Raw genomic sequence first — 26,796 nt, 5'->3', positions numbered from 1 at the left:
CACCCAGAAAATTCTTCTACCATATCACAGTTTCATTTTCCTAACACCACTCTGAACCATGGTGTTCCTTCATCTACTACCTTGTTTATTGCCTCGCTGTAGAATTAAGGCCCTATGGGAACAGAAACCTTATATATGTGGTTCACCTCTGTATTTCTACTACATTCTGGGCACAATTATTAAATAATTAGCTGAATAAATAAATTTCTCAAGTGTACATGACAGATAAAAGCATACCAAGAAATAGGAAAGCAATCTTTTCTTTTCATATGTTCTTTCTATAACATATATGTATACCTGTAAACATACATACACAGATACACACTTACCTGGACAAAAGCATAGGTGTTTCTGTTTTTTTAATATAGATTATTCAAAATCAGAGGTGGAATGTTTTGTTGCTTTAAAGAAAAATAACATGTTGCAGTAAAAATTATTTAAGCCTATTTAAATTGAATAACTTTGATGGGAAAACTGCTTAATATTTTTGGTAAAATAACCCCAAAACTACCCGTTAAAGACAATGTTTCTCCCACAACTTTTACATCAGTTAAAAATAATCAGATAAAGCAGCTTTAAAATGGTAATTTATTTTATGCAGTTTTTTAAATCCATTGTTTAAAAATGTTCAAAAGGCACTTTAAAAAACATTTAAAAATACATTTTTTCTGACTTATTGGTGATCACTTAAAATAAGCAAGTCACCAGACATTTTAAAATCATTCATGATACTATTATGTTACATAATTTTTAAATTCCAAAACACAAACATTCTCTGGGCAATATAACACACTGCTTAGCAGTAAGATTAGTTCCCCTCTAATAATATACTTTATATGGATCGCTGCAGGGCCCTGTAAAGTTATTTAAACTTTGCTGATATAAACTAAAAACTAGAGAGGTAAAGGAGTTGAAACAGAGACCTATTCAACTGTGAAACTAGTTTTAGAGTTGGTTTCTCTAAATAGAATTTATAAAATTTCTCATTCTAATCTGAACTAAAATTTCTATTTCAACTCCAATATATAAACATAAGCCATCTTTTTAATTAATAGAGGTTATATTTAGTCCAACATAAACCACAGGTTGTCCCCCAGATTTCTTAAGTACGCTTCTGTGAAGCCTACTATAAATAAGCAGTGAAATGAGGCAAATGAGGGTTTTTTTTTTGAGAAAAAGGGAAGTTGGGGAGTGGAAGAATCCAAATAATTTAAAATAATTTTACTTCATTTAATTGAATATCTAAAATTAGTTTAAAATTGTAGACTTTTAAGTAGGTCAAGTATCCTGAGAGCCAGCAGGCATTGTTCTTAGACAAATTTTTACTTCCAATCTCATAGGGAAACAATATCAATAGGTATAAAATTATGTAAGTGATATATACAAACTCTAATCACTAAGAATAGCTGAATTAATCTTGTGAGGGCAGCATTAGGAGTAGTTAGAAAGTGGAAGTTAGTTATCAAGGAAATAAAGATGGGCAATAAATACAAAGAAGTAGAAATTTTCAATATTCTAAAGAAGGAAAATATTCTAAAGAAATGAAAATTTAAATGAATAAAAGGGTGGATTTCATCTAATCTATCAAATGAGGGATTTTTCAAGCCTCAATCTGGTAATAATACAGTATAACAGGCTCAAGGAAGTGAAAAATTAATACTTAAAACAATTATGAAAATAACCAATTAGCAAATTTAATGCTTAATTACCATACTTTTAAAAATATTAAAAACTGGTCAGTCATTTATTTCCAAATCTTCTTACATGTAACAGAAACTCCTCCGAAGTTCAAGGTATTTGAAAACAACTGAACTCTGGGAAAAAATCTGCTTTGTATCATCTACAAACTTCCCACTTGAAATACAAGTATACTGTTATTGAAGAACAATAGACAGTGAAGCCTGTTTTAAGACCATACTAAAGTCATTTACCCAGACAACAAAAACCTTCATTTAAAAGAGAGTAAGTCATTATCCTCATCAAATCTGGATTTATGTGCTCTATTAAATACTTGGAGAGTTTTTTGCTTTACTATGTCCTATAGGACAGTCGACTGATCCTTGAAAGTGATGAATTTTGATAGAATTAGCAGAAAAACATTCTGCATTTTATATAATAGTACTTTACTATCTCTATTGAAAATTTTTTTTTTACCACTAATTGTGGACATTTTTGATGACATTCATTTAGGTATGCTTTTAATGAATTAATGTGTACTTAACTAGTAATTACTGAACATTTTCTGCCCTAATATGAAACTACTAAACTTCATATTTTACTGTGGGCCCTGATATTAGTCACCCTGAAGCAGCTAAAGGATTTTGTCAAACGAATGATTCACTGACCTTTTATATTATCTTTAGTCTCTTACTAAATATATTTATATTATCCTTAGTCTTTTACTAATATAGTATAATTCTATATTAGATCCATAGTACAGAACTACATTATACTATGCTGTATCTAAATTTTGAAAGATAACCACACTTAAGGGGAAGTAATCCTCAGTGTGTTATAAGGATGATTTGCATATGATCCACCAGGTTTAGTGGGGAATTGGAGGGCTTATTTAAACATAATTATTTGCTTCCACCACTAGAGTTTCAGAATTCAGCAGGTCTGGGGTGAGGTCCAGGACGCATTACTGACAAGTTCCCAGGTGATGCTGCCACTGCGGGTTGGGACCACTTTGAGAACCGGTGCCCAAGGGAATCTGGGAGAATGCATACTTCTGGGTCCCAAGAAAGAATCAAAATTTCTGGAATTGGGGTCTTGAAACCTCCATTTTAACAAGTTCCCAGGCAAAAGTATATGAACCACAATTTAAAGAATCATTATGACAATTTGGCTGGTTAATTTGACAACTACTGGCCAATGTATCAGATGTCACATGTCATTAAGTAAAAATGGAAGTAATGTTACATGATTAACCTCAAGGCTGACAGGGTGCAAAGAACACACAGGCTCTGAATATAAACCTTAGCTCTGTTACTTACTAACTTTCTGACAGTGGAAAAATGACTGTAGTTCTCTGAGCCTCAGTTTTCTCATCTATAATATGGGAGTAACCCCCAATTTGTGAGGATTAACACAGAGTATCTAAGCACATTACCTGGTGTATAGTAGGCATCAAATAAAAACTAGCTATTACTTATTATAAGAAATGTATGAAATATTTCCTTTGATATCTGATTTCATTAAAGCAGATTTCTCACTCATGTAAAATAAATACACTCCAAGGTAAAGAATAATAAAAAAAACTTTACACTTAGCACTCCATACACTGGGACAAACAGTGTTCTTAAAACCCATACACAGAGTCACTCATTTAATCCTCATAAAAGTCCAGTGAGGTAGGTAGTATTCCTGTCCTGTCCCTAGTCTACAGATGAGGAAATTGAGGCACAGAGTTAAGATTAAGTTAATTGCTCAAGGCTACAAAACCAGTGACGGAACAAGAATTTAAACCCAGGTGGTCCGACTCCAGACCTCAGGATTCATCATAATGCTGATTTCATATGAGTCAATTTTAAGGTTTTTGGATGTTTATGGTAAACAATTTATAATTCTAGTACAGAAAAGTAGCGTATATGGACTGCAAGTAAATTCATATTCATACCAAGGTAAAGAGTTGCTCAAAGAATAGAATGCCTTGAAAGTCTGGCAGCTGATATCACCAAGAAAATAACAAAAAACAATTTAATAGGTAAAAACTAGGGTAAGTTTTCACTATGTTGACAGAGTAATGCCATCATTAGCCACTAGGATGAACATCCTCTCAAATACACAACACAAAGAGGTCTTGGTTTTGACATATTTTGGCACAATAAATATAAACCATGTAGCTAAGCAGCAGAATCAATGGCATGACAGCCACATAAAATTAGCATTATGATAAAACATAAGAGAAATGTAAATTATTTGTAACATTTAAGGTAATCATATAGAAGGTGTATTCTGTTATGATACACTCAGATGATACTTGCTAAAAACAACTAAAATTTAACATTTTCTTTCCTTCTAGAAATTCTTTAAATAGAGGGTTAGATGAAATAGAGAGTTAAAATTAGAATGAAACATTTATGTGTTTTTGATGACAGTCTTGAACGGGTATTCTGCTCTATTCCAACTGTCCACTGACAAAAACAATCATCCTCAAAGAAGTCAGCATCAAAATTCGGTGTTATTCATAAATTAAGCATTTGGTCTTTTAATATTTGACACATTTCAGTTTGTTTAAGCATTCTGCATTTTTTAATGTTTTTAATTAACTCTGTTCAAAATCCTACAAATTACTTAGCCAGTGTAACTAACAGCCACCTCAGAACCGAAAAATGAATCTCAAATCTCTGCTTTAAACAAGTTATGCAAGGCACAAACAAGTTCTCATCTCTCAACAGAATGAGAAAGAAAGGAACTATAATTATGTAGTTGGACAAAGTTTTAAATAATCAATTAAAAATGTTACTTAGTGATTCCTGAGAATAGCACTATTATAAGAAATGCATCTCCAAATAGCATTAAATTTACTATTCATTAGTTACCCATAATTAACAACGGGTAAAACTAGGAATAAAATATTTTAAAATGCATGTTTATAGAATGCTATTAATGCTTTCAGTAAATAAATATTAATAGTTGAGAATGGCATTTGAGAATGGTTAAGCACGTTTAGAAAAGAGGCAACGGGACTCCGCAGAAGATTAACTATTAATTAGAATGAAGTATATAATACAGTCAAGGCCCATGATAATTTCAAAATGTGGTTTTATTAATGCACTTAAGGACAAGTGCCATTCTTATTCTACCTTCTTCTGGAAGAAATACTACCAATTATAAATAGTCACAGCAAATTTTCATTAGACAAAAACTGTACGTGTGTGTGTCAGGGGTGGTTGGTTCATTTATATCATACTGCGAATATAAACTCATGTTCTGAGTCTACAGACAACACTGAGCAACAATATTTCCTTCTAAATTTTCTTTAAGGCAGATCTGTTTAGCATCGTGTGTGAGTTACTAACATGGTGCAGTGTAGTTTTAGCAAATTTAACTTTTAATTTCCCAGTGAAAGTAATACATGTGGTCAGGAATAGGCAACGAATCTCTCTTCTAGTCCCTCTGCCTGGCCACCATTTTAAAAACACAAGTTTTTCTTATACATATATATATTACTGTATCAAAACACATTTTAACAGACTTCACAGCACACTTAAAGCTTCAGTTTACAGTCATTCATACGAAAGGTTTCTAACATGGAACGTTCACTTGGAAAGAATTCCTCACTGGGGTTCCAGTGTTCTCGATCAGAAATGGAGAGGTTCTTCTTCAGTGCAATGCTAGGCATTTTACCTCTGTTCATTTATGTTTTTCTTTCAAGGGCTCCTGATTTACGTTTGTGTCTTCATTTTTGTATATCTGACTTACTTCCTTTAGCATCTTCTCAGGTAAGGCAGGTTGATATCTGTATAAATAACCATACGGACGAAGATGATAAACGAGGTATTCTAACTCATACATAGTTGTAGGATCAACATAGTGAAAAGAAACTGCAAGATCGGAACAGCAACCAGGACCCTAAAAAAGTAGCAGAAACAGGCATTATTAATAAATGGCATATTATTGCGTACAATATTAACATGCGGATAAAAAAGGAAACACTAGTTTTAACAGAATCAAAGCATTAAAGCTGGCAAACTAAAGCAGAGCCACATGCTTTATTAGACCCGTGAAAGAAATCAAGCGTTTTCAGAGTTCCCAACAATGTAAAATCAAACATGAAATTGCTGAAGTATATCTAACTGAAATAAAATTCTCTCATACCCTATAGATTAGCGTCCCTCCAAAAAACCAAACCTAGAAAACCGTGAGTCTTCAAATGAAAGAGTCAGCTATACAAAGGACAAAGTTCTATTTCTCCAAGTTTTGCCTTCTCTTCATAATTTTCTCATTATAAATTTTTGCTTGGCTCAGCCTCAGAAAGATACCTTTAGAACATTCAGTGACTACAAAGCCTTGCCCATGATGTATCTGCAAGCTAAAACTTCATTGATACATTAACCCAAACAATCTGGTATTTAAGAGAAGAAGTGCTAAGAAGAAGTGCTAGGTTTGAGCCCATATTTTGCCTACTAGTGTATAATCTGGGGCAAGTTACTTAATCTCTATAAGCTTCAATTTCCCGAGGTGCAAAAAAAGATGTTACTTAAAGGAGACAATGTGTATAAAATGGCTGGTACCATGCTTTACCTGTAGTAAATACTCAATAAATGTTAGCTTACACTGTCAGAATAATCACATTCAGGTGGCCTTCAGTTAAACTTTTGTTCACTTATATAATTCTCATAGATTTCTGAGCTGGCATGAGAGCAGTTAAATCAAAGAAGACAGAAACAAAATAACAACAAAAATACAAAAGCAGGAAAGAATAAAAAAAGAATAAAACAATTTAAAAAACTGGTCCCAGAATTAAGTAGTCAGTCACAAGGTCATTCTGGGGTCAAAACTGGCATCTGGAGACTGTTTCACTCAGATAACTCCAAAAAAACTTAAGACCATCTACCATCTTTGCAATGACTCATGGAGAAAAACAGTCAGGCAAGTTCCCAGAGAAGATTCATAGTGATCCATTAAATCAAACATTTAATAATTCATGTTTGGAAGTATGCAGCTTACAATGCAGTAAAAATATTAAGAAATTATCCACTGTATTTTCTCTGGCCTTTTCTCTAAACTCCTTTGAAACAAACACTGAATAGATGGGTTTCTTGGACCAACATGTAGACACTGAAAAATTATCTGGTGTCTACTTTTTGCATTTTTAGGGAATTTAAAAGTAGAAATAAATATGAAAAGTAAACAGATAAGTCAACTTGTGATTATCAAACCAGCTCTATTCAGTAGATATATGTGACCAAAAAATGCAGCAGTCATACTTAAAAAGTAGAAAGAAATAGGTGAAATAAATTTATGTTTTAACTGAATAAATCTATATTATTTTAATATTTAGATAGGTGGTCAATATTTTCTAAATTATTGATGAAATCATTCTTTTTATTTGTGCTAAGTCCTTGAAATCAAGTATGACTTCTATTACTGGGCACATCTAAATTTCAGTAGTCATACTTCAAATGCTCAATAGTCATATGTGGTTAGTGGCTACTATAGCGGCCAATGCATAGTAAACTAAAGACTAGAACAAAAGCGGTTAATATTAAATTCCTGGATCCTCTCTGGAAGCAATTTTATATAACTCTGAAATATTATAATAATATCTTGCTTAGATTTACTGTAGTAATAATGTTATACTCCATTGTGCTGTTTTTTTTTTTACTGGATGGCCAGGATAACTGCTTAATGATAATGGTTTTTTATTTATTATTTATTTAGTTAATATTTATAAGCAATAAAAGGCAATATAATAAAAGATATAATCCTTAGAAACAAAGTACCTAGTTCTTTGCATATGATCATCAGATCAGATCAGATCAGTCGCTCAGTCATGTCCGACTCTTTGCAACCCCATGAATCACAGCATGCCAAGCCTCCCTGTGCATCACCAACTCCTGGAGTTCACTCAGACTCACGTCCATCAAGTCAATGATGCCATCCAGCCATCTCATCCTCTGCCGTCCCCTTCTCCTCTTGCCCCCAATCCCTCCCAGCATCAGAGCATGGATACCCCCAAAACTCAACAGAGTTGAGTGAAAAATCACCAGAAATAAAAAAAAATCCAGGAACAGAGCCAGATTTTAAAGATGTTCCAGTGTGCTTGCCTGGAGAATCCCAGGGATGGGGGAGCCTGGTGGGCTTCCATCTATGGGGCTGCACAGAGTCGGACATGACTGAAGTGGAGATATTTAAGAAGTAAAGATTTACTTGAATAAAACTATGAAAATTTACTAAGGGACCTAAAAGGAAATTTAAAAAATAATGGGCAAAGATATCCACTGTTTCTAAAGTAATTAGTTTATGCACAAGTATAAAATTTGAGAGTTGCTAAAACAATTTAAAAGAAAAAGAGAGGGAGCAATAAAGGAGAAAAGACACAGTCTTAGATGAATAATTTGAAGACTTTGTAAAGCTACAAGGTTCAAAACAATATGGTACTGAGCCAAAACCAAATAGAACGATGGAACAGAACTGAAACCTCAGATATCGACCCCACTGTAAGTAATGCTATAGTGAATGATAATAATGGAGGTATTTTTAAATCAGCAGTGAACAAAAGACTATTAATAAATGGCACTGAAATAATTAGTTAACAATTTGGAAAAATCAGGAGTTCTCTACATCAACCATATACACTACTAATTTTCAAATGGATTAGAGGTAATATAAATAAAACTGAAGAATTAATATGCTAAAACCACATTTGATCATTTCTGACCTATAAAAAAGGCAGTTTCACACATGCTGCTGCTGCTGCTAAGTTGCTTCAGTCATGTCCGACTCTGTGCGACCCCATAGACAGCAGCCCACCAGGCTCCCCCGTCCCTGGGATTCTCCAGGCAAGAACACTGGAGTGGGTTGCCATTTCCTTCTCCAAAGCATGAAAAGTGAAAAGTGAAAGTGAAGTCGCTCAGTCGTGTCTGACTCCTAGCGACCCCATGGACTGCAGCCCACCAGGCTCCTCTGTCCATGGCTCTCCAGGCAAGAGTACTGGAGTGGGGTGCCATTGCCTTCTCCAATTTCACACATAGAGGAATGTTTTTTTAATATTTGAAAATCCACTATATTTTAAATCTGCTGTATTAAGACTGACTTCAAAATTTTCTTGCGAAAAAAAAAAAATCTACTGCTAGGAAACAGACTGGAGTCCTAGGGAAAAGATTTCATTCCTAGGAACAGATTCACTTCTAAGTGAGAAGGTAGTGTGAAAGGGAACAGCATGAAAAGTTCTGAACAACTAATGTAAGAACATAACTTTTTGATTAACTACAGTATTTCACACCCTAACCTGCTAGATAAATTTTTTTTTCTTTTTAGGAGCTTCTTTAAAAAAAAAAAAAAAAAAAAAAAAAAACTAGAGTATAACTGCTTTATAATGTTGAATTATAGACAAATCTTTCCCACACTGTATTTTTAGTGACTACTAAGGAAAGAAAGCAAGTATGTATGAGATTCAGGACAGCTTTGCAAACAGCAACTCCCTTAGAGAGAAGACAATTTATTAAATGATGAATAATAACAGAAGTGTGGTTTCACTTTGGGTTTATATAGAACCTCCTGAGAGAGAAGAGGCAAAATTAGGCTGGGTCAATTTTGGAACTTACAAGTCTGTTTTACAGTTTTTAAAATAACTTATAAATTTTTAGAGAATAAACGTAAAATTTCCCACCCATTTAAAAAGCTAGTACAATTTAAATAAGATATGTGCCTGGATGGGAGAAGGGTTTGGGTGAGAATGGATATATGTACACGTATGGGTGAGTTCCTTTGCTGTTCACCTGTAATGATCACAACACTGTTAATCAGCTATATCCCAATGCAAAACAAAAAGTTCAAAAGAAAAAAAAAGCCATGATACAACTAAAAATAAATAAAATACGTGCTCTGTAAATATTTGTTAATATAAACTATATTATTAGGTATACCTTATTTGCAGGTGGGAACTGTTGGCAGTACTTTTAAAGGCAAAGTGGATATCTTACTGGTTAAAAATAATAACAATTATTATGCTCCTTTGCTATTACTGTTATGTGTATCCAACATCAAAAACTCTTAGTGAAATCTTACATGCATTTAGGTGTTTTCATTATTATGCATTTGTAATGTTCTTGAGTTTAAGTATATTTTTGTACGGTAGGGGTGCAGAATTGAGACAGGAAGAGCTCAAGTAATCCTGGATAGCTTAAGAAAACTTTGCACTGAAAAAGCATCCCAAGTAGTACCTCACTAAAACCAAACCAAAACAGACTATCAAAAGTCAGACTTGGGAATACATGTGTTTTACAGTTTAGGAAATTCTTGCATCTATAATAGCAGTAAGATGCTAGCATATGGATTCAAAGAACCTCATTACATAAAACTGAACTTTAAAATGTTTGTTTATTCAAGTGGAATTTATCCCAACAAAAGTATATTTACTCTAACACACTCTACACTCCTTTGGGGAGCACATATAAGATTAATCAGACAGCAGTGGCCATGATAGAAATAATAAGAGCTTTTAAAATCAGAGAGGGATTGCAAATACTGCTAAGGCTACTCATCAGGATAGTCAAGTTACGTGACTCTCTTGAGTCTGTTTTGTCACTTGTTAAATGTAGGTTTACTGTTAAGGATTAGCTATTACTTCTGTGTAAGTACCAGGAACACACTGGTGGTTGAGAGCTGAAAAAGTAGTAATTTGCTTTAAAATTTCTTTTTAAAGCTGAAAACTTAAAAGCTCAGGTCAGATGTTTCAAGTCAAGGTTTGAAACTTCAGTGCTACTGACATTTTGGGCTGGATAATTCTCTGTTGTGAGGGGCTGTCCTGTGCACTGTGGAATATTCAGCATCTAGTAAGTTTACAATCTTGTGGATTTCTACGCTTTAGATGCCAGTAGAGTCGGACACGACTGAGCGACTTCACTTTCACTTTTCCCTTTCATGCATTGGAGAAGGAAATGGCAACCCACTCCAGTGTTCTTGCCTGGAGAATCCCAGGGACGGGGGAGCCTGGTGGGCTGTCGTCTATGGGGTCGCACAGAGTCAGACACGACTGAAGTGACTTAGCAGCAGTAGCAACCACTAAGTAAACAATCAAAAAGGTCTCTAGATTTTCCCAAATGTCCTCTGGGAGGCAAAAAAGAGCCCCTGGTTGAGAGCCACTGTTTTAGATGGTGATTTGAAAACAAAGGCTTATAAAGAAGAGAACAGTACCATAAAGTGTATTATTGGACCTCCGGGCCAGAGAAAAGGTAAACAGCACCAGTAACTTGCCTCAAGACATTAATCAATAACAGAATTGAGTCTAAAAGCTAGACTCTGTGATTCCTGGTCTCCAGTCAATCATTGATATAATGCTCATATAGTGAAAAAATGGCAATAGCTTACTAAATATATACAGGCAGGAGGATGGGTAAGTTATAGTATATTCATGTATTCGATTATTATACAGCAGTCTAAAATTAATGAAGCAGATACACATATTAATGTTGATAAACTTTAATGTTGCATGCAAAAAGCATACGTTCAAGTATGCCTATGGTACAATTCTACTTATCTAAAAACCTGCAAAACAACATACTATGTATTATTTACAAATACAGAAACATGTAGGAAAAACATAAAAACATGCATGGTAATGATGAATACTAAACTCATTACAGTGGTTAATTCTCAGGAAGGAGCTAAGAGAAATGGATTGAGGAGAGGACACTGGTCTCACCTATCTCTATACCTTTTTGTTTAAAAAAAAAATTTAAAGCAAATGGGGCCAAAGACTAATATTTGGTAAAGCTGGTTGTGTTGTGTGTGCGTACACAGTTGTTGGTGGGTACAAAACAGTATATCTGCAAATATTTAGCTGTGCATTTGAAATATTTAATAATTTTAGATAAAATTCTCAGGAACGTAAGCTAAGGTATCAAGTGAGGTCCAGGACTTCAGGTCCTCCCTGTATGACAGACACTGTCCTGTATCGTGACGACCACTGGATTAGACAGGTAGGTCAGGTCCGTCTTACAAATGAGGAAACTCAGGCTCAGGGGTTAGGCAAATTCTGTCCATCCAAGGTCATTCAACTATTAAGTGGGAGAGCAGGATTTGAACCTAGGTCTTTGTGAACCTCAAAATCTTTTCAGGCATTGTTGCTGAAGATGAGAAGGCTCTTTACCCAGATCTTCCCATAGCCTGCTTTCTAACCTCACTCAGGTTTCTGTTCAAAAGTTACCCTTTTAGCAAAGCCTTCTTCATTTGCCCAAACTGAAGTATCCCTTCCAACTCTGGGCCACTCTCCATCCTCTTACCTGGCTCCACTGTTCTCCAGGGCACTTGCACTTCCTAAAATCGTTTTATAACTGGACTTGTCTGTCTGTTTATTGTATGCATCCTCATCAAGAATGTAAGGTTCATAAGAATTGGAACCTGACAATACTTACTGCTATCTTCTTAGCGCTGGGCATGCAGCAATACAAATATTTATTGGAATTACTATTGCCAACACCTTTGTTCTCATCTGCTCTGTTATACTTCCATTCTATATAAAAAGACTAAGGGAGATTCTTGGCTACTGATACTAAAGAACATCACATTATTAGTTTTTTAAATAAACAAAAGTCAAAGTACTTATACAGTAATAAAATTTCTAAACTTACCTCTACAGGAGGATAATAGTTATAATTCCAGTACCAAAAGGTTCTCGGCAGATAACCCTTGATTAAGTGGTGTTCTGGTACAAAAGGATGAAAAGTTTCTTTCCCAGTGGTGTCTCTGGAATCTCCCGCTTCTACATTTATAATTTCCATGCATCTCCCCAGTGCTAAATCTTCGATTGAGGAACTGTGCGTACATTTGTCTGTTTTAAATGCTTCAACAAATCTCTTCAAAGCTTCTTTGCTCAGTACATATCCTGCTCCTCCACTCATGTAGCCCTGCTTTACATAGGGCTTAAATCTTCTCCCAAAGTAAATGGGTTCTTCAGGGTTGTATTTTGAGAGAAGCCATCTCAAGTTATCTAGTATAACGTAAGTATCATCATCTGCTTTCATAAACCAATCAGCATCTTCTAAATAATGATCATGAACATACTGAAAGGCTTTAATTGTTTTCCAGTACAGTTGGTCTCTGCCTTCTCTGGTTTTTAATCCCACAGCAGGGAAGTCCTTGTTTTCTTCTGAACTCATAAACAACACTTTATTACAACGCTGGGCCCATGTGGCTTTGACATGTTTAGCCTTTTTCTCTAGATTTTGAGGCCCTGTCATTACCCAGCAAAGAATTTTAACCTTCTGATAGAGCTTATCAGCGATGTCAGTGTTCTCATCTATTAAACAAAAATTGCTTAAAGTTAATTTACATAGTTGTAAATTCAAAATAAATTATACCAAAGAAGACATTTTTCTTGAATAATTTCAAAAGACTACCCTCCCACTTCTATATACCTCTCTACTGTTAGTGATTGAGCTGAAAGAAACACAACATTGACAGAAATTTTTCACTGCTCTGAATAAGCTTCCAAAGGGCAGGAAACACGGACTAATGAAGCGGCAGTTCATCTTGGAGTCCACATCTTGTGTTATGCATTTCTACAAGTACCCTGAGGTGGTTTTAAAAAGATTTTCATGATTACCCCAGTTCGAAAAAGATGAGTTAATGCAAAGCTGAGATCATTTCTTATGGTAACATACCTCATTCCAAAGGGCAAATCCACCAGAAACAGAACAGAAGAACAAGCAGAGGTAGTATTTCCAAGATTGTCAAGAGCAGTGTTTTTCATAGTATTGGTTTGCAAAGAAACAGGGAGCTTATGCCAAAATATAAAGCAATACATTGGGCTTCCCTGGTGGTGCAGAGGACAAGAATCCGCCTGCCAATGCAGGGGACATGGGTTCAATCCGTGGTCCAGGAAGATGCCACATCCCTCAGGGCAACTAAGCCCATGAGCCACAACTAGAGAAAGCCCATGCGCAGCAATGAAGACCCAGCACAGCCAAAAATAAAACAAACGATTAAAAAAAGAAGTAAAGCAACACCTTACTTCTTTCATCAAGGAAGTCTTGCTACACTTTACCAAAAAGTCCATTTAACTAAGCAGTAAACTTAACTGAGTTACTTTCTGGTGCAAGCTTCTAATCAGGATGCAGACAGGTTAACACACAATTTACAGGCTGCTGGGCCAGGACTACATTTTGAGTAACACTGCTCCAGAGAAAGACTCCAACTATGAGATTCCGGATCAGTGCTTGGTGAAGGATCAATTTTTATTTCCAGTAGTTAGAGACTTATCGGAGAAGGCAATGGCACCCCACTCCAGTACTCTTGCCTGGAAAATCCCATGGACAAAGGAGCCTGGTAGGCTGCAGTCCATGGGGTCGCTAGCAGTCGGACACGACTGAGCGACTTCACTTTCACTTTTCACTTTCATGCACTGGAGAAGGAAATGGCAACCCACTCCAGTGTTCTTGCCTGGAGAATCCCAGGGAAGGGAAGCCTGGTGGGCTGCCGTCTATGGGGTCGCACAGAGTCGGACACGACTTAAGCGACTTAGCAGCAGCAGCAGCAGCAGAGACCTATACTTTTGCAACATGCCAAAAATGAATAATAAAATAAAATTTCAAAAATGAATACAAAAACACAAGCCCTAAGTTTTTATGTTTAGATTTACACAAAATTATTGTCCAATTACCATAAAAGTTCCTAACTGTTTAATTCTGATGTCCATACTTTTCTAGTTGTAGACCAGCATGACTCTACAAAATTGCACTTTGTGTAGCAACGCTCTAGGCAGCAAGCTGAGGAAATGTCCTTGAAGTTAAGGTCAATCAGTTACAAAAGCTCAGTCCTGTGAAAAATTAACAACTGGAGGCATACATTTCTAGTTAACTGACTGAGAGCGAGTAGAGGGAAATGCTCAGAAGGGCATGAAAATATTCTAATTGTCCCTCTGAATATCAAGAATTTGCAATCCAAAACCAGACAAAACTGCCCTCTTTTCAGGCAGAGAGCATTCATATTTTCATACAGAGGAGGGGTTCAATCTCCTAGTTGTACATATATGCCAAATCCTGGGCGGGAAGGACTGTGGTGGGAGCAGAAATCCTTAATATGTTTCACATAGAGCAAGACATCCTTCTCCCTACAGTTGCAATCTGGTAGACAGTGTTTCTCATTCTTTCAATTACTCATTCGTTCATTACTCTGTGATGGGCATGCGCTGGTAAAGGAGATAAAAAGATGAATAAAACACATATTTTGCCACAGGAGAATTCATTCCAGCATGGGAACTTGGCATGCAAACCAATACTCGCTGTATATTAAGAGATGCTGTAAGAGAGGTATGTGTAAAGGTTTCAATGAACTGAGGGGTAAAGTAATGGCTGATAAAGACTACAGAATAGTGAATGGGAAGTTGGCTAGAACAGAGAAGAAGGGGATATAAAGCACTATCAGGAAAAATAAGAGACAATGCAGAAATTAGGTCTTTAAATGAAATTCAGCAGAAGAAAGGACAAAGGACACAGTGAAGTTTGGTTGAGTGCAAGTACATGGATATAGCTGAAGGTCTGATTTAGGGGAAGAATGCTACAGACTAAGAGAAGTAACCTAAAAAATGGCAAAGAAGTAGACTGTCAACATTTATGAGAAACAGGATTGACTGGTAAGCAGAGGAAAGCACCTACCATGACTGAGGCAGAAAGTAGTGAGTTATATAAAAATAGGAGGAAGAAAACATTTTAGGATTGTAAAGGAAAGGAAGGAGTATGATTTACATGTTAAGTCTGTGAGAAACCTTTAGCATACCTACATTTTGCAGACCATCAAGTAGGACAAGTAGGTCCTAATTTATGTGCCTGCAGTGAGGCTGATCTAGAACAGCCTACCAGTAGAGAAGCCTGGCTCCCACTGAACAACTAGAGCCTAGAGCAACGGTGCATAGCCAGTGCACAGCCATCAAACTGCTCTATGGTAAGAACACAGCTGCTCAGAGATGAACCACTGTCATAGAATCACTCACACACATGACACTTTGTCATCGTATGCATGTACTTGCTAGTTTATAAGATAACCAGGATGTGTACCTCACCCTCAACCTTAGATTGAGAGGTAGGAAAGAAGCAATTTACTGCCAAAAAGATAAGACAAACACCCCTTAATGTGGGACCCTGTTGCATCCCAGAATTCCAACCTTTTTTTCAAGCTACTGTATTTTCTGTCAAATAAATCACCATTTGCAGAGACCTTTGAATTGTGAATGCCTTCTCATACTGTCTGGAACTAGGTTAAGGGAAAGACAGCAAGGAACAGATGGAAACTAAAATTATGAGGACTGATTACATCACACAGGCAAAGAAAGAGCCAAAGAACAGAGGCTGAGAGCAAAGCAGCATTCAAGGGGCATGGAGAGGACACGGTTGGGAACACCTGGTCGGAGGCAGAGGACCAGGGGAAAGTGAAGTCACGTCATATCGATGTAACACACGCCTGGTTTCTACTTCCCTAACAGTTTTATGCCTCTCGAAAGGAGAAAAGACTAGTTATGTCAGACACTGATAAACAGTAAATCGAAATTTATATATACCTCTTGAGTTTCTCTAGGAAAACAACACTAAGCAAAAAACAAGACTAAAACAAGGTAACAGAAAAAAACAGACACAGATATGAACCATGAAAACAAAATTAAAAGTTTTAGAACTAAATCTAATCTGAAAGTTTTGCTTTTCTCCAAGTTATATTTTCTGAACTATTTAAAAATAAATTCAAAATTAATATCTTACATCCTAAATAAATCTGGGTTTTAGTAATTTCTTTCTCCTGAGGCAAACCAAGAATTGTCATTTAATATCTGGAGTTAAGCTCATTTCCATCAAAAGATACAGTGATATAACAAGATTCATGTAAGCAACTTTTTCTAATTCTCTCAACACTTAAACATATTGAAAAGTACAGTTTCTATTTACTCCTTAATACAGTAAACCACACCTTTATGTTGGCTGGCATCTGCATCGAAGTTCATCTGTCCTTCTAGATGATTCTGTTCATTGTCATCTGAATGCCTAGCGTGAGGATCATTATGAAGAATACTAGGCTGGATGTCCTTCTGTTCTTCCAACAAAATACTAAGTAGCTGAGAGCATAAAACAAATCCGACTGCTGATCCACAAAGGAAGGTTAAAATATTCAGCCAAGATTTAGAGGCCATTTCCCGAAAATGTATCTCTGTAAGAAACAAATTATTATGGTGTTATAAATTATAAAGTAATACACATACCAAGAGGACTGGTAACTGTTAGCTATGTTACTGATGTTATTGTTTTAGTTGCTAAGGCACATCTAATGTTTTGCAACCCTATGGACTGTGGTGGCGCTGGTGGTAAAGAACCTGCCTGCCGATGCAGGAGACAGAAGAGACGCAGGTTTGATCCCTGCATCGGGAAGATCCCCTGAGGAGGGCATGACAATTCACTTCAGAGTTCTTGCCTGGAGAATCCCATGGACAGAGGAGGCTGGCGGGCTACAGTCCATGGGTCGCAAAAGTTGGACACGACTGAAGTGACTTAGCAGCAGCAGAACTGTAACCCACCAGGCTCCTCTGTTCATAGCATTTCTCAGGCAAGGATACTAGAGTGGGTTGCCATTTCCTTCTCCAGGAGATCTTCCTGATCTTGGAATGATAATTCCTTTACAAGGAGAACATTTCTAAGAGTATTTAACTTTCATCCCTCTATTTGCTGCTGAAACACACATTATGGACAGTTCGATAAAATAAATGAGTAGCTACTAGGAGGATCATTGTTGGGGGGGACACAGGTAAATATGTCTCTATTTGCACACAGAATTATCTGTTCTTCTCACCAAGATCCTCCATGGATCCAAGCCAGACTGCCACATTCTTTTTCTTTCTTTGCTATCAAAGTACTTATATATACTTTTTTCCTCTATATACTCTAATAAGGGGTCAGCAATTTTTTTCTATAAAGAATAAGAAATAAAATACTTAAGGATTTGTGGACCACAGATGGTCTTTTGTATATTATCTTTCTTCCTTTTTAAACCACCTTTAAAAATATAAGAAACAGTCTTAGCTTGTGAAGGCTAGAGTCAGCACTGTTTCAGGACCTTCAGGCCAAACCTATCTGCCACCTGATTTTGTAAATGAAGTTTAACTGGAACATACCCAGGCCCAATCTGGAGAACGGCTGCTTCTGCTCTACAACAGCAAAGCTGAGTAGCGGCAGCAGCGGCAGTTCATCCCACAAAGCCTCATCTAGCCCTTTAAAGACAAAGGTTGCCAACCCCTGTGCCCCAATGCCTGGGGCTCACTGCAACGCTGGATGCGGCCGCCCTCTGCTCACTGCTGAGGGTGTTCACTGTTATCCCACTGGACTGCAAGACCCTGAACAGCTTCCACATATCACTAGGATTAAGGAGGGTGCCTGGGAACAGTGGCTGCTGGATAAATGCCTGCTGAACTGCCTGACAACCAAACGGGTCCATTTTAAGGGTTTGCTAATAATCACTACATGTTGAACTTATAAATTCCTATGAGAACAGTCCTAAATCTATAGTTTCCAACTCCCCAAGATAATATTTTTAAATGTTTGCTAAGCACTGATCACATGCCAGATGCAGTCCACACTTCATTCCACTTGAAAAAAGTTTTAATTTCACTCTTCATTCTCACTGTGACCACTGTGCAGACAAGAGAACAGGAACAGAAATTTGGGACTTCCCTGGTGGTCCGGTGGTTAAGAATCTGCCTGCTAATGCAGAGGACACAAGTTCCACGCCTGGTCTGGGAAGATTCCACATGCCTCAAGGCATCTAAGCCCAGGGGCCACAGCTGCTGAAGCCTGCACACCACAGCTACTGAGTGAGCCTATGTGCGGCAAGTACCGGAGCATGCACACCCCAGCGTTTGTGCTCTACAACAAGAGAAGCCACCACCACGAGAAGTCCATGCACCACAACGAGAAAGGAGACCCCACTCAACATAACTAGAGAAAGCCCTCACGCAGCAACAAAGACCCAGAACAGCCATAAAATGAATAAGTAACGTTAAAAAAGAAAACAGAAACATTTAAAAACCTAACTCGCACAGGCTGACACAATCGATAAAAGCTATGACTTGAACCCAAGTCCGTCTGCTTAAAAAGTCAGCGCTCTTCCCACTGCGTTTTTCAGACTCTTTACCCACTCCCCACTAACAGCACAGGACAATGGATGTGTGTAGTGAAGGCAGGGGTCTGGGAAATATGACCATCAAAATAAAAATTGTTTTGAAATATTTTATAAAATAAACAAACCAATGATCACCACTGGAACAACAAACAACTTCATGTGGTTATATTTCCAGAACAGCTAGGTTTTTAAAAACTAAACCTAAGTACAACCAGCAAAACTGAACAAAATGTAAAAAGATATAAATCTGCTGACAGTGCTAAGATATCAAGGCCGTGAGAATTGCAGGGGGCTGGGGGAGGCAAGATCTGGAAATAGAAAGAAGCCAAGAAAGGAGGGCTGGACACCTAGCGTGGCTTCATTCCTCAAGACAACCACTGACTCTGACAGAGAAAAGAAGAGCTAAGGCAAAGAAGGTAAGGAAAAAACTGAGCCCAACATCTGCCTAAGAGAAGAGGTTCTGGAAAACACCCAGGCTTTTATTTGGACCCTGAAAAGCCACATCTAGGAACAAGGATGGAGCAGAAATTAGGCCAACTTTCACCAGGATTGAAGCCAAGTTGGAATCATCTTAACCACTGACGGATTAGGGTGATCTGGCCCTAGCCTAACTGCAAAACATAAAAGTCTTCTGGAGAAGTAAAAAATCATGGAGAACTTCAAATTATCACTATAATTTTTTATAGTGATAAATTTTTATAAATTTTTAAAACCTTGAATGAAGACAGAAAATAGTAGGAAATAGAAACAGACCCACAGGAGACTTAGGTAAGAGATTTTCCTACTAATAACTTTTAGTTAGTCAATAAGTTAAATGACAAGACAAAGATAGAAGGTATAGAAAAAACACAGATAAAGAGAAAAATGAGTAAGTCAAAAGCCAGGTCAGAAGAAATTACACAGACTAAAGTACAAAAAGAGACAAAGATGGTCAGTAAAGAACTGAGCAAAAGAAACATAAGAAACAGAGTAAAAAGGTCTAACATATGTGCTAACTGGGATCTTTGAAGAAAAAAAGATAACTGATTGATGAGAAAGAGCATGTGAAGAACAAATGACTGAACATTTCCCAAAACAGACAAAAGACTACCAACTCTCAGATTCAGGAGGCTCCATAAAACACACACACACACACACACACACACACACACACCCCTACAAAGAAAATGATACCAAGATAAACCACAGCAAAACTGCCAAAAATCAAAGACAAAGAAAGCATTCTATATCTAGCAAAAATAGCCTTCAAAAATAAACCTGAAAAAGATTAAAAAACAAAAATCAGCTTTATTCTTAAAAGAAATACTAAAAGGAGTACTTCAGGCAGAAAGAAAAGAATTTTAGATGAAAATTCAGAATTGTAAGAAGGAAGGGTAAACCATAAAAAGTTACTGTATGTATTGATGCGTATGCGACTGTTTGCAACCCTACGTGCTGTAGCCAACTAGGCTCCTCTCTCCATGGGATTCTCCAGGCAAGAATACTGGAGTGGCGTGTCATGCCTTTTTCCAGGGGATCTTCCCAACTCAGGAATCGAACCTAGGTTTCTTATGCATCTCCCGTTTCGGCAGGTAGGTTTTTTTTTTTACCACTAGTGTCACCTGGGATTCCATATATATATTGCTAAGTAAATCCAAATGAACATTGGCTAGATAAAACATTAAAATGTTCCCACAAGACATTGTTACTATTATCATTACAATAAATGATAAAACTGGCACAAAAATTGTGAGGCTACAAGGAGTTTAAGTGTTCTAAAATCATTTTGTTGTGTAAAAATGCTAATATCAGACTGTAAAAGACTAGGAGAGTATAAAAGAAGGACTATTGTAATCATTAAAAAAAAGTAAAAATATGTAAGTAAAACTCTTAACAGAAAAAAATAAAACAACACTTAATGATTAATACTTTAATCAAAGGTATTTTCAAGGCAAGAAAAAAGGAAGAAATGGATAAAAATAAATGAGACAGAAAGAAAACAAATAGTAATATAACTGACTTAAACACAAGTTTATTGGCAATGGCATTAACCGTAAAAAGACTAAGATTGGAATTCAAAGATAAAGATTACCTACCAGTCTAGAAGAAAAATAAACCCAAGTATACACTGCTTACAAGAGACATACATTAAATACATACAGAAAGTTAAGAGCAAAGGATGGGAAAAGATATGTTATTCAAACACCTATAAAAAGAAAGTATTTTATAATCAGATAAAACAAATGAGTAGTGGCTACATGATGTTGTCTTCAAGATATTAAATTCTGCATTTATGATTTACATATTTTTCTATATTAATATTTATTAGGAAAAGCTTTATATAAAAATATTTTCATATGACCTTTTGTTTTATCCAATTTAATACATATTTACTGTATGTATGTTTGATATGGAAATCTTTATTCCAATGGGCTTCCCTGATAGCTCAGATGGTAAAGAATCTGCCTGCAATGCAGGAGACCCTGGTTTGATTCCTGGGTCTATACTATGCTTATTCTCTATCTTGTATCTCAGGCCCTCTTTTGAATAGTAATTCCAATTTGCAAAGAATGACACTAAGGGGAGGTAGAGAAGACAGTTGCTCAATATCAGAGATGGAAATTACCAATATGAAACTAGCAGGCACTTGTTTACTTCTTTTGCTTTATCTTACCTGTAACTTTAAGTTCATGGGGAATAAAGTATAGATGAGTACAGATGTCCTGCTCAACTCCCCCATTTAATTTCCCAGAGGAAAGCAGAAATCAGTTTGTCCAGTCTTCCTGCTGTTTTCCCTGAGGGCCAGGGCCCTCAAATTCTCCTTCCTGCTGTCTTTATCTCCATTCAGATTTCAAGAGGTGTAATCTACTATTTCAGGAAAAATACCTTTCCTGCTTTAAGTGCTTCTTTTTGAAACTCTAAAATTTTCTAGATTATTTGAAGCCCTGTTCTTTAGACTTTGCTGTAGCCAGAATCTTGGTCTGAGATTACATATTAAAACGTCTGTTCAATTCTGTTTGCTATTATGTGGAGTGTGCATTAACACCTGACCTACAATTGAGGTTAGTGATTTGAAAGCACCATGAATTGAAAACAAGCTGAGAGAAGTAAGTGAAAGGTATCGTAACTCCAAATTTCTTATGGTAAATATAGAAAGACTGGCAGGGTAATACTGAAGTGGTGAACCAGGAGGAAAGCTACTGAGGTAACACTAGCAGACACTTAAGAAGCCAAGACATCGACTAGGAGTCACACTGCAAGCAAGTCCCCATGTTATCTGATTCTCCCACTGACACTCTGTCTTCTAACACAGTAGTTTTGACTTTTTCTTCTTTTTGTACTGGCTGTGACTTTCCTTGTCTTAACACCAAATATAATTACGTCACAGCCTCAGAAGGGAAAAAATCCAATTGAAATTTCCACGGCTGCAGAGTCTACCACTCCAGGTACAGGAGAGCAATAGTTACAATGGTATTCAATAATAGTAACACTCAGACAGGAAGCACTGTGACTGAGAAGAGGACGTAAGGACTGCAGGGCCAGAGAAAATTCTTATTTCTATCATCACAGCAACTATCTGAAGTGAAGGAAGTGCTGATCGAGCTCCAGTAAGCATGAATACTAACCTGTTACCCAACCATCTCCCAAGATTCTGTGCTTCAAAACAAGCCTACTTTGGAAGCATGGAGGTTGTATTATTTGTAGAAAGCTAGTGACATGTTATAGACAGGGTTTTCTTAGTTGAGGTGGCACTTTTTTAGAAAGACACCTGTTCTGGGGTGAATGGAAGGAAAGTTAACTTCTTGATTTTATGAAATTTGTTTTTAACTTTAAAATATTTTGTGATGCTGTTTGATGCCTGACATAGTCTTACCCTTTCCTGTCTAGAGAAGTTTCAGCCGGCACGGGTTGACTTATCCCTACTGCTTTTAGCCCATTTCCTTTCAAGGGCTCCTGTCTTATGACTAAATTTCTGTATACCTTCACTTTTCTTTCCTGTTCCTGGCATAAAAGAGCTATTTCATGTCAGTGGAATGTACCCCAAGCCTCACTCCAATTTTTGGCCAAAATCATCACCCTCGTCTCTTCAGATTCTTGACAAGAGTGCTGAAGTAGACCACACTGGAGGAAGACATAGCTTACTCAAACCACACTTTCTAGGGGCTTCAATATATACTAAACAGAACACAGTGCAGGGAAATTATCAATGCCAATCACTTTCCAAATCTGATGCATAATCAGAATCATTTGAGGAGACTTAAAAAATATAGATTTTAGATGCAAAAGTGCTGGAACAACTGAAATTCAGTTTCATTTTTTAAGGAACAGTTTTGTGCTCTTCACTGGTTTAAAAAAAAAAAAAAAAATCAAGCAAACACAGAACTACCTGAGAAAGAAACTGCCCCAAATCCCATCACTTAGAAACAATTACCATTAACACTTGGTGAGTACCCTTACACACATGAATAACATCTTTATGAATAACAGAGATGAAAGGAACAGGTAATTATACCTAACATTTGAGCCCTGTACTGATAACAGCTTTATATAGATCACCTACAAATCATGAACTAGGGACTATTAATCCCATTTTACAGATGAACTCAGACACACAGAGATTAGTAAGCTTCCCTGGGTCATACTAGCAATCGGAAACAAGAGTTCAGACTCTTAACCACTGTACTATCATTTTACAGAATTGGGATTATATTAGTCATGTTACTTTAAAGATTTAACATGTTAAATTAGATTTGAATTTATAGAATAAAAGGAAAATTAAATGAATCTAAATTAACTTTGAACATCAGCTAAACACGTATGATGTGACCTCCCTCCTCTAAACAATCCCAGTAAAGAGAAAGATTATGAAAAACATAAAGCAATCTGAGGCCTTATTTTTAATACACAGTTCAAATTTAGATTGATTTCTTGCTTTGGCAATGTGTAAATCAGCATACACACACACACACACACACACACACACACACACACACACACACTTCCAATGCAATCAGTTTTTGTGAACTACTTTTATTTTGTAAAATTTACATAGATTATATTCTATAAATTACACTGGAATTCCCATGACTGCTTGATCTTAAATATATTTTAAATTGGATTCTATGCTCATTAATAGTTCTTTTATCACAGCTGCTCTAAAGGTGAGTTCTTCATTAATATCACATTTTTGTTGGCTGGGTTTCAGCAAGTAATTTTTACAATGGCACTCATTGGTGCTATATTCTAAACATCTGCAGGCTGGAGAATGTTTATTACTGCCTTTATACATGAAGTACAACTTGACCGAGTACAGTCTCTCTTCTTAAAACTCTGTAAAAATCACTCATGGTCTTCCCATTGGTGCTGAAACTGAGGGCAGACTGATCTTTTATCCTTGTAGATAAATGCTCCTCTTTTCCTATGCTTGCTTTTCAGTCACTCCATTGGTCACTAATGTCCTTCTCACCAAGACTTCAAAGCCCTTTATTACATGAGAAAATCCTTCCTCCAGTTCTTAAGGCTTTAAGAAAGTCGGTGAAATTCATAATAAAGTCCCTAAAATCCTAGACTTTCAGTGTTTGTTTGTTTTTTTAATTTTAGTACTTTATATCATATCTTGCTAGGGTTGTCAGTCTAGTATTTATAAATCTGTTCTGGATTATCATATTTACTTGTGTCATTTACATATTCAAAACATATTTCTCCCTTCAAACCACATTAAAATGATTTTCAAAAACTTTCCCCCCCAAACACTTTCCTTGTAAAGCTGGGATGAATCTTATATAGTGACACAATTATAAATACTTGTGAATACACTATATGTGAGGTGCTATATTTGAAACTTTCATGTTTTCTCTGATTCTCCCTCTGATTCTCACAGTAGGAGGAATCAGTCAACCTGAATTCAAGACATCATAAAGCTACTAAAAACAAGTAAGGAAGGACTGAAATCAATTTTACAGTACTGGTGGAGGGACAGACTTGTGGATCTATCAATGGAATAGAATAGAGAGAACCAGAAACAGACCACCTAAATATGCTCAACTTACATTTGACAAAGATACAAAAAGCAACTAAATAGAGAAAAGATAAACTTTTTGATAAATGGTGCTGGATATTTCTAGGCAAAAATTAAACCCTGACCCAAATCTCATATATCACATAAAAATGAAATCAAAATGGATTATGGACTTAAATGTAAAACATGCAGCTTTCCCTGGTAGCTCAGTTGGTAAAGAATCTGCCTGCAGTGCAGGAGAACCGAGTTCAATCCCTGGGTCGGGAAGATCCCCTAGAGAAGGAAATGGCAACCCACTCCAGTACTCTTCCCCAGGAATTCCACGGACAGAAGAGACTGGCGGGCCACAGTACATGGGGTCACAAGAGTCGGACACAACTGAGCAACTAAACCACCAATAAACCACAAATGTAAAACATGGACTTAAATGTAAAACATGCAACTATAAAATTTTTATAGTTTCATGAGAAAAATTTTTATAGTTGCAGAAGAAAAATCTTTGAGATTGAGAGCTAGGCAAAGAGTTCTTAGACTTGACTCCAAAGGCACAATTCATAAAAGGGAAAAATTGATAAACTTTTGCTCTGTAAAAGACCCTACTCAAAGAATGAAAAGATAAGCTACAAACTGGAAGAAAATACTTACAAATCACATAACTAACAAAGAACTAGCATTTAAAATATATTAAAAAAATCCTAAAACAGCAAATAAATAAATAAATAAACAATCTAGTCAGAAAATAGGCAAAGGACATGAACAGACAGTTCACTGAAGAGGATGTACAGATGACAAGCACATGAGAAAATGTTCAACTTCATTTAGCAGGAGGAAAAATGCAAATTAAAACCACAATGAGATATCTCTACTTACCCACAAGGATGCCTAAAATAAAAAGCAGTGATACCATCAAACGTTGGTGATGTGGAAAAGCTAGATCACTATATACTGCTGATGAGAATGTAAAATGATGTCCAGTCACTATAGATCAAAGGTAACTATGCAGAGAAAAATATTCTGACCCATAAAACAAACCCAGCCTCTTCTTAAGGTGAACTATTAATCCTGACAGAATGGAAAGCAACAACAAATTTGAACGACATGCCTTCAATCTGGTAAGGCCCCTCTACTGCCTAGAGTCTTAAAAAAAAAAATTAAAAAGTCAGAGACAAAGTTCCTAGTTGCAGCTGTCCAAGGTCCCAGTCCCCCAATTTACCTCTCTCAGGTAACTAAATGACTAGAAACAGAAGCTGTCAGCCAGCAGCAGCACAGATCTCTAGCTCAAAATTTAAAGGAAAGATCCAAATGGTGCAATAAAACAATTATCTATACGTAAAAGGTAATAAAGGGCTTCCCAAGTGGCGCAGTAGTAAAGAATCTGCCTGCCAATGCAGGAGATACAGGAGATGCAGGTTCAATTCCTGGGTCAGGAAAATCCCCTGGAGTAGGAAATGGTAACCCACTCCACTATTCTTGCCTGGAGAAACGCAAGGACAGAGGAGCCTGGCGGGCTACAGTCCTCGGGGTCACAGAGAGTCAGATGCAACTGAGCACACACACACACAAGGTAAAGAGAGATTTTCATCTACATAATTTTTAAGCAAAGCTACCTGGAATTGATTCTATTTAAAAATGAAAAAGCAGAAATAAAAGGAACTTACATAAAACCTTGTAGTGGAAAAAAATTTATAAACACAGGATGCAAAAGACAAGGGAAAAGCACAGACCTGAATGCTTACTCTACAAAAAAGAAAATCTTAAGCTAACTAGGACTATTTTGTAGTTTTTTAGAGACTGAAGGGATTGAAGCAATTATGGAGAAACTGAGAGCTATAAAAGATAGGAAAGGAAGAGCCAACAGAGAACTTATTTCTCAAAAGAGAATATAACAAATGAAACCGAAAACAAAGTCAAAGATATAAAGGAAAATGCACTGAAATGAAGGCCATGCATCAAAATATTTAAAGGTCTCACAT

The 26,796-nt window shown here is 36.5% G+C and overlaps 1 protein-coding gene across 2 annotated transcripts in view; it reads right to left on the bottom strand.

Annotated features, from left to right (window-relative positions):
• Positions 1-570: 570 nt before the first annotated feature.
• The window catches only part of C1GALT1 (core 1 synthase, glycoprotein-N-acetylgalactosamine 3-beta-galactosyltransferase 1), a 48,308-nt gene continuing 22,082 nt past the window's right edge, over positions 571-26,796 (bottom strand). For both annotated transcript variants that reach the window (XM_019959732.2, XM_019959731.2), the window contains 3 exons: positions 16,627-16,863; positions 12,303-12,970; positions 571-5,577 (listed from right to left, as the gene is read on the bottom strand). In XM_019959732.2, coding sequence (XP_019815291.2) covers positions 5,359-5,577; positions 12,303-12,970; positions 16,627-16,846 — 1,107 coding nt within the window. In that variant the 5' untranslated portion in view covers positions 16,847-16,863 and the 3' untranslated portion in view covers positions 571-5,358. The remainder of the gene's footprint in view (positions 5,578-12,302; positions 12,971-16,626; positions 16,864-26,796) is intronic.

Source organism: Bos indicus, chromosome 4, assembly GCF_029378745.1.
Source record: "Bos indicus isolate NIAB-ARS_2022 breed Sahiwal x Tharparkar chromosome 4, NIAB-ARS_B.indTharparkar_mat_pri_1.0, whole genome shotgun sequence".
NCBI lineage: Eukaryota > Metazoa > Chordata > Mammalia > Artiodactyla > Bovidae > Bos > Bos indicus.
Note: the sequence above shows the minus strand (reverse complement) of the source record. Positions and strands in the feature narration are given on the sequence as shown.